The sequence below is a fragment of the Loxodonta africana genome, chromosome 6, assembly GCF_030014295.1.
Source record: "Loxodonta africana isolate mLoxAfr1 chromosome 6, mLoxAfr1.hap2, whole genome shotgun sequence".
Taxonomy (NCBI): Eukaryota; Metazoa; Chordata; class Mammalia; order Proboscidea; family Elephantidae; genus Loxodonta; species Loxodonta africana.
In genome coordinates this window covers 105,167,294-105,183,367 of record NC_087347.1, presented here as the reverse complement: position 1 = coordinate 105,183,367, position 16,074 = coordinate 105,167,294, and the positions used below count along the sequence as shown (strand labels likewise).

At 36.4% G+C, this 16,074-nt stretch overlaps 1 protein-coding gene across 12 annotated transcripts in view; it reads left to right on the top strand.

Moving 5' to 3' along the window:
- The window catches only part of ARHGAP15 (Rho GTPase activating protein 15), a 710,746-nt gene that overhangs the window by 336,849 nt on the left and 357,823 nt on the right, over positions 1-16,074 (top strand). For all 12 annotated transcript variants that reach the window (XR_010322327.1, XR_010322332.1, XR_010322330.1 and 9 more), the window contains 2 exons: positions 13,075-13,173; positions 14,374-14,503. Coding sequence is in view for 6 of the 12 variants with exons in the window: in XM_023542980.2 (XP_023398748.1) it covers positions 13,075-13,173; positions 14,374-14,503 (229 nt within the window). In the remaining 6 variants the exon portion in view is untranslated. The remainder of the gene's footprint in view (positions 1-13,074; positions 13,174-14,373; positions 14,504-16,074) is intronic.

Here is a 16,074-nt window from a genome sequence, read left to right as displayed (position 1 = left end):
GAAGACTAAGGTGTGCCTGACCCAAGCCCTGGTGTTTTCAATCACCTCCTATGCATGTGAAAGCTGGACAATGAATAAAGAAGACTGAGGAAGAAATGACGCCTTTGAATTGTGGTGTTGGGGAAAAGAATATTGAATGTACCATGGACTACCAAAAGAACGAACAAATCTATCTTGGAAAAAGTACTACCAGAATGCTCCTTAGAAGCAAGGATGGAGAGACTACGTCTCACATACTTTGGATGTGTTGTCAGGAAGGATCAGTCCCTGGAGAAGGACATCATACTTGGTAAAGTAGAGGGTCTTTGAAAAAGAAGACGACCCTCAACGAGATGAATTGACACAGTGGCTGCACCAGTGGGCTTAAGCATAACAAGGACTGTGAGGATGGCGCAGGACTGGGCAGTGTTTTGTTCTGTTGTACATAGGGTCACCATGAGTCAGAACTGACTCGATGGCACCTAACAGCAACAACAATGGAAAAACACCTTAGAAAGGACTTCTTAACGTCCTCTAGAGTTTCTGTAGTCTTCCTTTTCTCTGAGCTGTTCTACAACCTGCTCCTGTTGCCTGTGTTATCCTCTTCCCCTCCTTTCCTTCCACTAAATCTCAGTAGTCCTTGTAAGATCCTTCTCTAACCATTCTTCCCTGAGTACCCCAGTCTACCCTTAGAGAAATTCTGGTTTGTTACATAAAAATTAATATCCATGCCCCCACCCTGAATCATAATTGTTGTTTTCTAATTGTTTTCCTTTGTTGGTCTTGCATGCCATACAAGACTATAGGCTGCTTAAGAGGCTGGGGTCGTGGCTAACTTTTTCTTTGTATCTCGTAGTTCCTAGAATTGGATCTATAGTAGAGATTCACTAGGCACCTAAACATCAGTGGTTACTGAATGACTATTCAATGTTTTGTGTGAATATGTCCCATTAGTCACAGAAGAGACTTGATTTACACCTATTGTCCTAATATGGTTATTAATAGTGCCCCTTTTTACCTTAAAAATTATCATAGCTTGAGAAATTATGTACCACCCTACTGATAATTCAACCAATATTTTTAAGTTTATTGTTTTTTAATGGTTCTATTTCCAATACAAATATCATTTTGTGTGTGGAGTCAGATGTGTTAAGCAGGTTTTGCAAACATCTATGGGTCAGAAATCAACTTGATGGCAAGTAGCAACGACAACATGGAGTGGTGTGTTATTCCAGATTAGTTATTAAGTGTGTGATCTGTTGCTCAGTTGACAGATTTCATTGTCTATTGTATGTTCACAGATTGTTTATTTAAAAAAAAATACCATTAACTATAGTTTTAGAGATAACCTTTTTGAGAAATAGAGATTTTTTTTTTTTTTCACAATACACAGAATTACATTTTTTCTTGTACATTTTCAGGAATTTCCCCAACATTTTCCATTTATTTAGTCCTATAATTCATTAAAAGGGAGAAATTTCTACTTATTCATTACCTTCCTCATTACACATATGACCAATCTGTCACCCTTAATAAATGATGGTACTGTTTTATAGAGAGCAAAGTCTAGATCTTCAAGCTCTTAGTTAAACAGAGTTTCAAAAGTTTTACTATAGTATTAACTTTACTTCTTGAGTTATCTAATTTTGATTCCAGACAATAAAAATTGACTAGTTGATCCCCAAATCCACAGCTAGTATTTGTTAGTCTGCCAGACCATATAGCTAAACAGCAGAGCAGGAATGAGATCTCATTCTTTCTTGTGATCCATATCCTCTCCAAGGGCAATTCCCAGTTCCCTCATTTTCCAGGCCAAAGTGGCATAAATCTCTGTGGGAATAGTTCATCTGTGCTCTGCCTTTTCTGTGTTTACTAGTATAGCACAGAGGCACTCTGTTTATGTTTGACAAAATAGTTATAAATCACACTTTTCCTTCAGATCATAAATACACATTTATCTTTAGAATATATCACCAACTGAGTCATTTTGATGTAAATATTGCACCTCTTAAATATAATGATGATAATAGAGGCTGTGAATCCACAGATTTACCAAAGTGCTCCCTTTTCAATAACTGAAAATATTTAAACCACAGAAGCGTTAACGTCTTAACGTCTTACGGGGAGTGGCAGACAGATGTGTCAATAGAGTGGGACCTATGAAAGTTGTGACTGTTTTCTCTGAGTGATGAGTAAGACAGACTCGCTGGCTTCTGTAAGGGGATTAAGAAGTATTTTCTAAATCGATGGGTTCTGGCTGTGTTGTGACCAGCAGCCCCGGAAGTGATGGACGCAGAGGGGGTCCTCAGCAACTTTGCTCCTTTCAGCTCTGTCCTAACATAGAAAGGGCTGTGTGGCAAAGGTCTGAAAACAACACAAGGTGGGGAAGTGTCTGCTAGATTTCCTCATCCAGTCAGAAGATCTGGAGTTGTCCAACTTGCAGCCTGGTGAAGACCAACTTTGGGCAGGAGGTTCCCACGACCACTGAGGAGCTACATTGTAATGGAATTGTCATCCTTTTCTTGTTGGCATCCTTGTCTGGAAAACATCCCAGTTGGCTGTAATTTTACTTGAAGACTAAAGCCCAGATTTTTATATGTATCTTCTGTTCTCCGAATGTAAAAAAATACAAAGTACATCTACATTCACTTCTAACTGGCACTATTGTAATTCAGCAGATTTCTGTTTTACACTGAAACCTGGAGCTGAATTGTCTTGAGCCGGAAGGCATTCAAGCTGCTGTTTTTTGCTCAGCTATATTTCTCTATAAGCATCTAATTGTTTCAAAAAGTGATGTACAGTGTGCGAAAACCTGAATCTAATGCAAATAAGTCTGTGTAGCACTGAAGTTAACAGGTGTTCTCATTAATGTAAGTAGACATGGAACAATTCTTGAATGTTTTATAAACACTCATAATCATGGCCAAATATGTTACAATAGCATAGAGATACTTACATACTTCAACATCTTTTATTCTTGTTATGCAATCTCAGCACTTATTAATAGGAGACATGTGTGAGTAATAAACTAGTGGCAACAATACCTGCTTCTGCTTAAGTCACTGTAACTTCAAATTAACAAATGTTTCTCCACAACATTTTTGGTAACATAACTACTGCCACCTGTCCTCCCACAGTTTCCTTGGTTATTAATGTTAAGTGTGCTTTCGTGAAACGAATGGCTACCACATTGATGAACCAGCTGTGAGCACCTTTGCATCATTGAAGAGCTCTAAAGACTTGACTTGTTTACCTATGAATTAAATCTTGAACTTGATTCCAGTTTCCCACACTGTCAACTTTCAGTTAGAAAGATTCATGCTTAGGGTGAGATATTTTGATGATCTAGTATAGACTGGAGCCCTGGCAGCACAGTGGTTAAGAACTACAGCTGCTAACCAAAAGGTTTGCAGTTTGAATCCATCAGCTGCTCCTTGGAAACCCTGTGGGGCAGTTCTACTTTGTACTCGGAATCGACTTTACAGCAGTGGGTTTGGTTTTACTATAGATTACTCCTGAGAAGCCCATGGGTGGCTTTAGAATATAATCATGAAGAACATTCTGTTCTGGGGATACGCATTGGTGCTTCCTGATCCCTCCAAGTTGGTCCTGTTGTCTGAATCTTGGGGCTTGTTAACTAATGGAAAACCATAGTCTTCAGACTGTTGTTCCCAGCCTGCAAAAGAATTTCCTGCTCTCATAGAAGTTTTGTCAGTAGATGTCAGAATAAACTACTTATGTTACCTGAAGAGTCCAGGTGTACTTCAACCTTCAAAATAATATTAAAATGGAGGAAGAGTTAAATATATTATGGCATATCAAACAATGAAATATTATGCTGAAATGAATAGGGTAGATATGGTTTATCTATTTTTTTATTTAGTGCCCTTTATGTGTGGGTTGTTCAGCCAGGCACTGGATAGACAATTATCTTTGGCTTCTGAGTGGTTATAGTCTAGTGGCTGTACAGAACATTGCAATGGAGAACAACATGAGCGATGACAAAGGAGGATTTAGGATATAACGGAAGCAAACAGGAGGGATATCTATTTCAGAGAAGCCTTTTGGGAAGAGATGACACTTAAACCAATTTGAATATGATAGAGGGTGTCAGAGAGTTCTGGGAAGTGGAAACAACCTGCTGTAAGGGAGGAAATGAGAATGACTATGGGACATCTGAATAACAAAAAAGAATTTCGGTATAACTGGATCATAGAGATGCAGAAGGAAGTGTAGAACGAGGAGGCTGCAGAGCGGATAGTTGCCAGAGCACACAGGACCTTGGAGACCAAATTAAGGAATTTGCTCTGCAGTGTGATACCTGTGGGGAATCTCAGGCTGGTGTAAACTAGAGGAACAGCATGATTAGACCCAGTTTTCAAGGAGATCACTTTGGCTGTAATTGGAACATGGATTGGAAGAAAAAGACTGGATCTGGGGAGATCCAAAGATATTTTTATTAAGTTCATGTGAGAGATGATGGTAGTTAAATGCATAAAAATATTTCATAACCGTATACACGGTATGTTCTTTAAAGTATAAACACACATATAATGCCTATGCATGGGTCCAAAAGGTGTGGAAAGATAAATAACAAATCAGTGAGTCTTGGGGAAAGGAAGATTTTATTTTTACACTTTTGAATCAGTTTAAGAAAAAAACTCTGGGCATTACTTGAATAATGACAGAAATAATAAAAATAATTTTGATTTGAAAATAGTAGAGGTAGCTGATTCCCAAACATCATGTGACTTCATGAGTAATTGGAGCACAGTTTGGATGGCTCTGGGTCAAAGCTGGCCTCTGGTCGGCAGTGAGTGACTGCTGTATGCAGGCAGAACAGGAGTTCTAGCATGATGAGTTTATCTAGAGACAGCCACTCTCCCCAAGTTTAAAAATTAACTTTAAGAGCGCTGGAACTCGTAAATTGATGTCTTTATACACCAACTACTTCAATTAGTCACTTTCTCAGTCTTTGTCATATAAGCACCACAGGCAAAAGTTTTGGTATAGCTGACTGCAAAACAGTAGAAACTGCTAAACTATCTACTAATTACTTGGATAGTATTCTTTCATGAATATTGAGAAGACTTTTTCTCAGTACTTGAAATATTTTAGTACAGATAAAAGAATGAGCCCAAGTTTTCGTGTGTTCGTTTGTTTGTGGAGTAAATGAAGGACTGAAGGGAAAAGATACCAGGTCCTCCCTTTGAAATGAATTTGCAGCATAGGTATTTTGTTAATAAACAGAAAGTTAGAGTGGGCAGGTGATAGGTGGTGTGATTGTTCACTGCAGAGCTGATTTTATTATGCAGAACAAATCTGTGCTGTAAGAATGCATGGACAAAATTATTTGGGTGTTAAAGGTACAGCTCAATTTCAATTAAAAAACACTGTTACTTGAAATGTCGACCTTAAACCTTAGATTTTGGAATGCACTTGAGACTTGTCGTATATGTAGCCTAACATTTGTTTGCTTTCCATTAAATAAGAAATCGCTTACATGGGCAGGTTATTTTGATATGATGACACCACTGAGGGTTTCAATAAATTTACATGCAAATCAATCAACCCCAACACGTTGAAAACATATCCAATAAACATCTGGAAACTAATGAACGCACATTTGTTAACACAGGGGGAGTTGTGGAAATGCAGGATCCATTGGTGGCCCAGCTTATTTAGTAGCATGTGGATTTAGGAACATTTCACAGAGTCAGAAGAAACAGAGTAATTATAACATAAGGTTCAACATCTTTAGATATGTAGAACATTTTCCGTTGCTTAAAACAAATATTCCCAAAGAAAATATAAAACATTTTTCTGACTTGCAAAGTTTTTGCAGTCTATCATTTAAATTACTTAAATAAAGGGAGCTTTACTGCTCCCCAAAGCTGCGAATATAACACCCTCCATGCATATTAGCTTGATCTTCTTGACAGACCAGAAAAGTGTTTGTGTGTGCCAATTAAAACAAAAATGGATCCCTAGTGGCTTGTTCCTCACACAACTTCTGAAGACTGCTATCATTGTTTGCTAGGGTAACCCTGGATAAGGCTGCTATCCAAAGTAAACAAACTTTTCAAAACTTTCATGACAGATGGGAGTTACAAATGCATTTTAATAAGAGAGTTGCCAAAGCAACTTTTTTTTTGCGGGGGGGGGCAGTAATCAGCATATATTTACTTAACATCTAGCAACATCAGGAACACAAGGCAGATACTTTCTCACAAAATGTTTTAACGAGTAACATTTTTGGAAAGATGTACTGAAGACCTTTTACTTCTAACTGATGTTTTACCCTTAGTTTTATGTTAACTTTGCTCAACATGTCAAGAAAAATGTTAGGAGTTACTCAAGCCAGCCAGTAATTTGAGACAGACATGCAGCCTGATAATGTAATTTCTTTAGTGATCATAAACACCTTTGAGACCAAGTAATTTAACTATTACTATAACCATGACAACCTTCATTTGATCAGCAATTAAATATGGAGTGTGATGCAGGATGAATAAAACCTGACTGAATCTCTTTGTATTTTATTTATTTTTTAAGCAGCATTGCTTTAATTTTAGGTCTTGATAGCTCACTACAATAAAGCCCAAATATACATCTATATTTTATGCTGTTAGTATTCAATAAAAATAGAGCAAAAATTAATATCACAAAGAAAATAATTCATCTTTATTTCAAATAAATTTATTATATTTTGACATGACTTTTTATTTCTACTTAATTTAATTCAAATATAATTTAAACAAAAATGATTTCATCATGAAGTCCAAAGTATGTCTAAATTTAATAATAATTAAATTCTATTCCTCTTAAATGGTTAATCCACTTACTTCTAGAACCACCACGATAGTCCTGTCATTTAATGTGGTTTTAGGACTCTTTGAATATTTGGCATGTTTTATTACATATTTCCTATATATAATTTCAATTTAGTTAAGATGGAGCAAACACTCTTTAGGTTCTTAATCAAAGTCTAATCCTAAGGAAAATGGGAAAGATACTTAGTTCAAACACAATTTTTTTTAGTCCTTCTAGTACCTGATGGAATTATTTGGAGGCCTCAATTCTGTTTTATTTATATTTTTTCGTAGCAAGAGAGTATTTGTTTTGGGGGGGAAATATCTGAATAAGGGTTTGGGGTGAACTTTTAAAATCGTGATTATCTTCAGCGTATAACTAAGGAATCAAGCAACTTTTATCTATGGTATATATTCCAAATTTCACATGGGAAGCTCAGTCATGGCCTCTTCTGAGTACACACACACACACACACACACGTAGTCCTTGGCTGTGTAAAACTCTTTGCTGACGACTAGTGCACAAGCTTTGTAATCTCTTAATTCTATCATTTAAACTGATGCCAATTTGATAGAACGGCATTCTCATTTTCCTCATTTGCTTCATTTTCTTCATTTGCAAAATTACTTTATGATAGTGGAGGGAAGCTGCATTTGAGCAATGTTTATTATGTGCTTTGAGATCATTAAAGCTGATATCACTTTGCATACCAAGTGGTAGTATTCATATCTTTAATACACTAACATCCTGATACAATCAACTTTTAAAGAATAACATATCATGACCAACAGTTTATGCATAATTCCGTGATGTAAATATATTGGCAATAATTACTCCCCCCTCTGAAATCTTGACATGAGCGTTGTCTGTGCCACTCACATTGAGACTTAGTATAAGCAATTTTCTATTGTTATTTATCTTGGAATGCATATGTCCTATTTATCCTAACAGATTGTGAGCTCTTAAGGGTGGGGGGGTTGTGTTTCCCCAGCTCTGAGCAATGTGCCTTCCACTCAATGGATGCTCGATCAGTGGTTGTTGAGGATTAGGTGAGTGTTCTGTCCTCTCAGTCTCCTAAACACAAAATTATTTGTGAGATTTATTCTGAAATTGCAAGAGTGGTACTATCAAAGGAAAGAGAACACAAGGTCATTCATCATCTATTTCATCTTTGATAGGCCCCCAATGTGTGTTCAGGGTTTGGAAAGTAGTAGCCGTAGCCGACATTATTTTAGCCATCAAATATGTTTTACTGATGAGGTACCTATCTGTAGCATAAAGTTATCCACTGATCATTGTCATAATTGTTATTATTTATAAAAGACTAAGTTAAAATGTCTACAGTGTTTACCTCTATGTAGCTATGAATATCTTCTCCGTTGTCTTTTTTTGTTTTTCTAAACTCTCCACAATAAATTAGTATTACCTTTATATTCAGAAAAAAAAAAAAAAGGAATGTTATAAAAAGATGTTGTGTCTATTCTGGTATACGAAATTATTGAAAATTTTAACAGTTTAAATGCCATTCTAAATATTAAATTAAAATCTAACATAATAAAACTTAAATTTTTTTTTTCTTTTTTTTGCCAGTTGAAGAAGATGTTACCTGATGTTGTTGTTATTGTTAGATGCTGTTGAATCAGTTCTGGCTTATAGCAGCCCTATGTACAAAAGAACAAAACACTGCCTCGTCCTGCAGCATCCTCACAATCATTATTATATTTGAACTCCTTGTTGCAGCCACCGTGTCAGTTCACCTCACTGAGGGTCTTTCTCTTTTTTGTTGACCCTCTACTTTACCAAGCAAGATGTCGTTCTCCGGGGACTGGTTCCTCCTGATAACATGTGCTAAGGCTGTGGGACAAAGTCTCACCATCCTTGCTTCTAAGGAGCATTCCAGCTCTACTTCTTCCAAGACAGATTTGTTCATTTTTCTGGCAGTCTGTGGTATATTCAGTGTTCTTCACCAATTCAAAAGCGTCGGTTCTTCTTCGGTTTCCTTCCTTATTCATTGTACAGCTTTCGCATGCATACAAGGCAATTGAAAACACCATGGCTTGGGTCAGGCGCACCTTAGTCCTCAAAATGACATCTTTGTTTTTGTTTTTAACACTTTAAAGAGATTTCTTGCAGCAGATTTGGCTGATGCAATTCACCGTTTGATTTCTTGACTGCTGCTTACATGGATGTTGATTGTGGATCCAAGTAAAATGAAATCCTTGACAACTTTCAATCTTTTCTCTGTTTATCATGATGTTGCTTATTGGTCCAGTTGTGAGGTTTTGGGTTTTCTTTATGTTGATGCGTAATCCAAAGTGAAGGCTGTAGTCTTCGATCTTCATCAGTGATTCAAGCTCTCTCACTTTGAGCAACCAAAATTGTGTCATCTGCATATTCAGGCTGTGAATGAGGCTTCCTCCAATCTAGATGCCACATTCTTCTTCACATAATCTAGTTTCTCAGATTATTTGCTCAACATACAGATTGAATAAGTATGGTGAAAGGATACAATCCTGACGCACACCTTTTCTGGTTTTAAACCCTTGTTCTGTTCGAATGACCACTGTTTCCTGATACACATCTACAAATGGGAAAATGGCAGTACTTAAATAAACGTAAACAGAACTCCTTAAAACCCTCTTAATATGTTTTAAATTAGTGCACAATACTCCATTTATTAATTAAAGCTTAAAAAAAGCAAAATTTTTCCTTCTCTTCTCGTCAGTGAAGGTTAGAGTTTTGGTATACCTGTCTCCACCTTCAGAGCAACCACAACAAGGAGACAGAGCCAGGTTTCTAGACCAAGAGAAACTGTCCTTGAATTAATACCAAACACTTGTTAGCAATGTGTCTGCTCTGCATGTTGCTTAGTGGACATGCTTATATAAATTTCGGGCATTCAAATGGACCCTTATTCAGTGTGAAAAAGTTCAAGGCAAATGACCCCAGACATCTCCTTAAAGATGTCCATTACTGACACCAGTAGCACATTGCATTAGGACTTCTTGGGTGCTCGGATATATCCTTTCAAAGTACAACTTTGTGTTGATGATAGATTTTAAGGAACATTTGTCCGGTGGCACAGTGGTTAAGCACTCAGCTGCTAACCGAAAGGTTGGTGTTTTGAACCTGCCAGCCAAGTTGCGGGAGAAAGATGTGGCAGCCTGCGTCTGTAAAGACTACAGCCTTGGAAACCCTGTAGGGCAGTTCTGTTCTGTCCTACAGGGTCACTATGAGTCAGAATTGACTTGATGGCAGTCATTTAGGCTTCTAAGCAAAAGAGAGATTAGCAGCTCTTGCCCAAACTGGTCACATTTTCTGTAAATTGCTCCTTCCTCTGTTTCACCCTAGTTTCTGGTATCACTTAGGCAAAACATAGAAAGAGTACATTAGCATGGCTCAGTATCAAATCTTTTATGTCTGTTATTAGTTGTACATCACTTTAGATTGCTGTCATGAGTTGTTCAATCAAAAGGTTTAGTCAAAGCTAGCATTCTTTACTGATGTCTTTTTTCCCAAGAGTGTAGAAAATTCGATTGTTCAGAGTGCAAATATGATTCAGCAAACCATTTATCAGAAACCCTAAAGAGGTAATGTAAAAAAGTGGATTGAGAAACCTGAATTAAATGGGCTTTACCAAAGACTGCTTTCCTGTGAGTGACTGGAATGGAGCAGAACAAAGTCAATTACTGACTGTAATTAAGAAGTGGATGCATTTAAACTGTAGAGAGCAGTAGCAGTCTTCTCCAGACAGTCTAGTAATTCGAAAGACTAGTGGGAAGACAGAGGATATGAACTGTATCTCTCTGGAAGTATGTTTTGAATGAATTGCATTCATATAGTTCTCTGATCTAGCTTTCAGACATAAATTTGTAAATCACTGATTATGTATGATTAATACAGTAATAGATTTGGACAAAGACACTTTTAAAATGTGTTTTGCTTTTGGTTGTGTTAGCAGTGAAAGAGCCCCATTGCATAGTGTGCCCCCAGAATGCAGACATATCACTGAAGTACTTAAACATTTTATCACTGTTTGAATTTACTAAACTGAACACTGAACTATGTTGTCTCTTTCATAAACCGTCAGAATACAGTAAATCTAATTATGTTTATTTCTTGTACTTTGAAAATGTTATTCCTTTTTATAATTTTAATAATGGTTTATTTATACTGGCAGAGAAATATTACATTAGATTGTACATTGTGCTTGGTCTAAGTCATTTTTTCTTTGGGTATGTTAATAAATGCTGATGTTACGTAAGTGCATTCATAATCAAAATATTTAAATTTATGTTAGGATAAAGGTAGAGGTCAGGGATGTTACTAATTTTCTTGGGTTAGTTAGAAGCGACCTTATATTTTTAGATTAGTATTCTGTGGCAACACTTCATAAAGTAAATATTTGGAACTTTATGTAAGTAAAGAACATTGCAGTGGATGGTGTTCAGATCATTAGGCAAACATCAGCCTAACTACTGTTTTTTAGTGGATGTACAAAACAGAAGAAACCCTGGTGGTGTAGTGGTTAAGCACTGTGGCTGCTAACCAAAATGTTGGCAGTTCGAATCCACCAGGCAGTTCTCGGGGCAGTTCCACTGTGTCATATAGGGTCGACTTGATGGCAACAGGGTTATACAAAACAGAAAACCCAGCTATTTTGAGCATCCCAAATCTCACATGCTGTTTTATAAAAAGGAAAATTACTGGCCCCAGTATTCTGTCAAATTCTAGTGTAGGTAATTAAATTACTATCATTTCTCAATCTTTCAATTTTTTATACTTGGATATACTTTGGGGCTTTTTTGTTGTTTATTTTTAGTTTTGACTTAAAGCAGTAAACATTTATTGTGACAGATAGTTTATTTGGGTTGGGATTATGGGAGTGAAATTGGATATACCTTGGATAGTTCCTCTCCTTGCAGTTGTCAAAAATACAGTCTAGATATGGAAATTCATCTCATTCAAGAATGAGTGCATTTTACTAGATAGTTCTTCTAGAAATAAATGACATGTGTATATATATATACACACACACCCACGTGTGTCACTGAAGATTGCTTTAAAACTTCAGGATCATCATCACTAAATGTTGCTGGAAGAATCACTGAAACTTTCAGAGTGAGCTCTTTGGAGTAATAATTGCCACTTTAATGGTAGAATTATGTAAACTTACTGAAGCATAATTTGTGATTATCAGAACCTGTTCCACATTTCAACCTTCACCCTCTATTTAGAGCAAGTAAGGCTGAGAAGAGTTGACTGGCTTTTGAATGAGTATCTTGAAATGACAGTCCTCTAAACCTCCGAAGTCTTGCTTGATGTGTGACGCTAGCGGGGAAATGTTGGGCAGAGGCTCATCTTCCTGTTGAAACGAAAAGTCAATAATACAAAGGGAAAATCTTCACAGTTCAGATTGATGGCCTAATACAAAAAGCGTTTCTACACCCACTCTAATCAAATTCTTCTGTAAGTAGCCCTTTATGTGAAATCAAGAGCGTTGCTCTGTTTCTATAAGGCCACAACCTTCTCTTCCAATTCTGGGGAGAAAAAAGTTCACTGGAATGGAAAATGTTACATGCTAAATATTACCAAACACATAGCACCATCATAAGTTCAGAACCAGGGTGTTCACGTGATAAATAATCTTCATGAGGGGGTTGAATATTTAAATGAACTTTTATTCTAATAAAGTTCCTTTGTGGGGAAATTGGTTCTTTTTGACTTTCCGATTGATTTTTATGATAAGAAAGTAGAAGTAGCCAAATGTTATTCATTTGAATGACCTTTTGGAAACGTCTGCATTAGTCTCTTTGGTAAATAATCTGTTTTAGAGCCCTCTATAAAAGGAAATCAAATATAGAGATACTATTAGATTTGAAAAAGACAAACAGGAAAGAGCCAAAAGTGCAGAATGAATTCTGACACACCCTCGTGCATTTTCTTGAGGGTTCTGACTTAAGTGTGTTCTGTCTGCATTAGTCTGAACTTCCTGGCTTGTTTCTTCTTGAGCTGGAGTTATTCAGCTTTAGTCCTACTCTGAGTTAATCGTTCCATTATTAAAACAATAATGCGTTTGTTATGAAATGAAAAAACAGTTTATAGAGAGCAGTTCAAAAAGATTCTGGTCTCCCAGTTCCCAGAAAGACAATTACTGGAATACAAGAAAATATTTCAGTGTATTAAAGTGTATTTTTATAAAAGGATTTTTTGTTTTTAATGTAAGAGATTCAGCTCAAATGGTTTGCTTACCTGTCGATTTTTTTTTTTTTTTTTTTCCAGATCACAACAGTATCAGGAAATGAGTTCCTTCTACAGTCAGATATTGAATTCATCATATTGGATTGGTTCCACGCTATCAAAAATGCAATTGACAGATTGGTATGTATTTGTTTTGGCTGTTACCTTTGTTCATTAAACTGTAGTCATTTAAATCTTATTGCATAGAGCACACACACATTTAAATGGATCCTGTGCACTGAGAGATGTTAAGTTCTTTTGAGTTTTAATAGAGTCCACTAAAAACCTTTTCAGCAGACGGGATTTGTGAGGCTAAATGTCATTTGATTTCTCTCTTTCAAAAATGCGGTGCATTCATTTTTTTTTTTCTGAAATAACACAGACATTCATTTACTGGAGGCTGTAAAGTGCACACAAGCGCTTAATAACTACTGAATTTTTACATTTTCAGTTTATGCAGCCCATAATACATATTCTTGAAAATAAATATCAGGGTATTTAAGCCCCTGCTCACTGTTATAATACCGGTAAATAATAGTCCTTTGCAACTAAGTATTATTTTTCCTCTAGCTAAGCTAGATTATTCTTCTCATGAAAATTACACATCTAGAACTTTATAAAAATACCCTAAATCACACATTGAGTGTGTTTTTTACAAAGAGTCAAATTCCTTAAGACTACTTATTTTATACTAACTCTAGAACAAATATTTAACTTCATGATGTTAATATTCACAAAATATTGAGGAAAAAAAATATTCTTGAGAGCTTTTGATGAGGTATACAATAATAGAATACATGTCCTGTGTGATTTTATTGATATTTATTTATAGTCTTTCATTATATTATTTTGGTACTCCAACTTTAAAGAAATAAAATACAAATTGACTTTTCTGTATCATCAGTATAATCCCCTTAGACACACCCTGTCTTTAGAGACACACACAGGCATCAGTAAGATGTTGTCATTAAGAGTGGACTCTGGAGCCAGAATGACTAAGTTTAATTCCTTGTTCTGTTGTTACTAGCTGGGTGGCCTTAGGCAAATGACTTAAATTTTTGGCCTCAGTTTCCTCATCTGGAATATAAGGACAATATTAATACTACCTTCCTAATAGGTCTGTTATGATGACTGAGTTAATGCATGTGGAGCGCTTGGGATAACACACATATGTAAAACAATTAGTAATTGAGTATTGAGCTGACCATATAGCCTTTATCCCGAAATAATTATTGGATTTCAAGCTTTCCTTTAAATCTATCAAAATACACCCCAAAACATTAACCATTTGGTGAATCCTTTATTCCTAGTAAAATTATTTGGCCTAATTGTTATTTCCAGCCAAAGGATCCATGCTGTCCGTCGAGAAACCTGGAATTATTCAAAATCCAGAGATCCTCCAGTACTGAATTGCTAAGTCACTATGATGGTGAGATAAAAGAACAGAAACCAGAGCACAGAAAATCTTTAAGTAAGTATTTTCTTTGACTTGCTCTTTTAACTTTGTCTAAATGCAGTGCTTATGAAATATAAATGCAATGAAATGAGATTTGAGCTAAAGTCATTCGACTCATGGAAGATTTGTAGCCATTTCCTGACCTGGGATTTGTGCAGCGTGGGGCAGTCTGAGCACTTCGCTCGCGTCATTGTTGGTAAAACCTTTTGAGAAAATGCTTGTTCCAAAGTCATGGGCTCTGCTTACAGCAAATCTCTGAATCTCTGAGTAATAGCCATGGTGTTCAGATTGGTGATCAATTTTGAAATGTCAAGTGTCCCCATACCTTGGAATGCTATTTGATTTCCATACACGAAAAGATACATCAATGACAATTATGGTTAGCCCAACTTTGGCCAACAGGCTGCACAGGTTTACACGCTTTCAGTCCACCAGAAGAATTTAGAAAGGTTTTTCTAGAGCTTGGTCATGTCTACTTTTAACATTCTCAAATACCTGAATTAGGAGTCAAAAGATTCAATTTCATCATTTACACAGTGATTTTGGGTATGTCTCTTAAATCTTCTCAGCCTACTTCTTCCTCCTTAATAGAGGGTTATTGAAACACATCACACATATCTTACAAAGTTGGTTTGAGTCTCAATCTCCTAAAAGAGCAAGTAGGTATTTTTGGAGGCAGAGACACTCAATTTCCCAAAGTCTCAAAAATTATATTAGTTTCCTAGCTGTCCCCAAACCAGTTTTTTCTGGTATTTCCCTCTGACCGGAGGTCAGTATAGTTACATCCTGGCATTTTGAATTTAAGGAGAAATCAGTAAGTGGAAGAGATCTACTGAAGGATTATATATGCATGTACATATGTATATATGCTGGAGGACTGTGTGTATATATGTGTATGTGTGTATGCGTGCATTACGGAATATATGTGTGTATGTGTATATATATATATATATATATACACATATCTGTTGTTATTAGGTGCTTTCAAGGCGATCCCAACTCATAGTGACCGTATGTACAACAGAACAAAACACTGTCCCGTCCTGCAGCATCCTCACAATCATTGCTGTTTGAGCCCATTGTTGCAGCCACTGTGTCAGTCCATCTTGTTAAGGATCTTCTTTTTTGCTGACCCTCCAGGGAGAAGTGCCTTCTGATAACATGATATATATATCTGGTTATCTATCTATCTATCTATATATATATATATCATGTTTTCATGTATATCTATCATGTATACATATATGTGTATAACCAAACAAAAACCAAACCCACGGCCATCGAATCAACTCCGACTCATAGCAACAGAGTAGAACTGCCCCATAGAGTTTCCAGGGCACACCTGGTGGATTCGAACTGCCAACCTTTTGGTTAGCAGCCATAGCACTTAACCTCTATGCCACCAGAGTTTCCATATGTGTGTGCGCGTGTGTGTGTGTATATTTACACACACACACGCGCACACACACACGCACAAGGAATCTAATTATATATGATAACATGTCTTCCAACTCCGAATTATTGGTAGCCCACAAATCTAGAACTAGCATGAGTACCTAAAGTAAAAGTGCCTTTTTGAAAGTAAA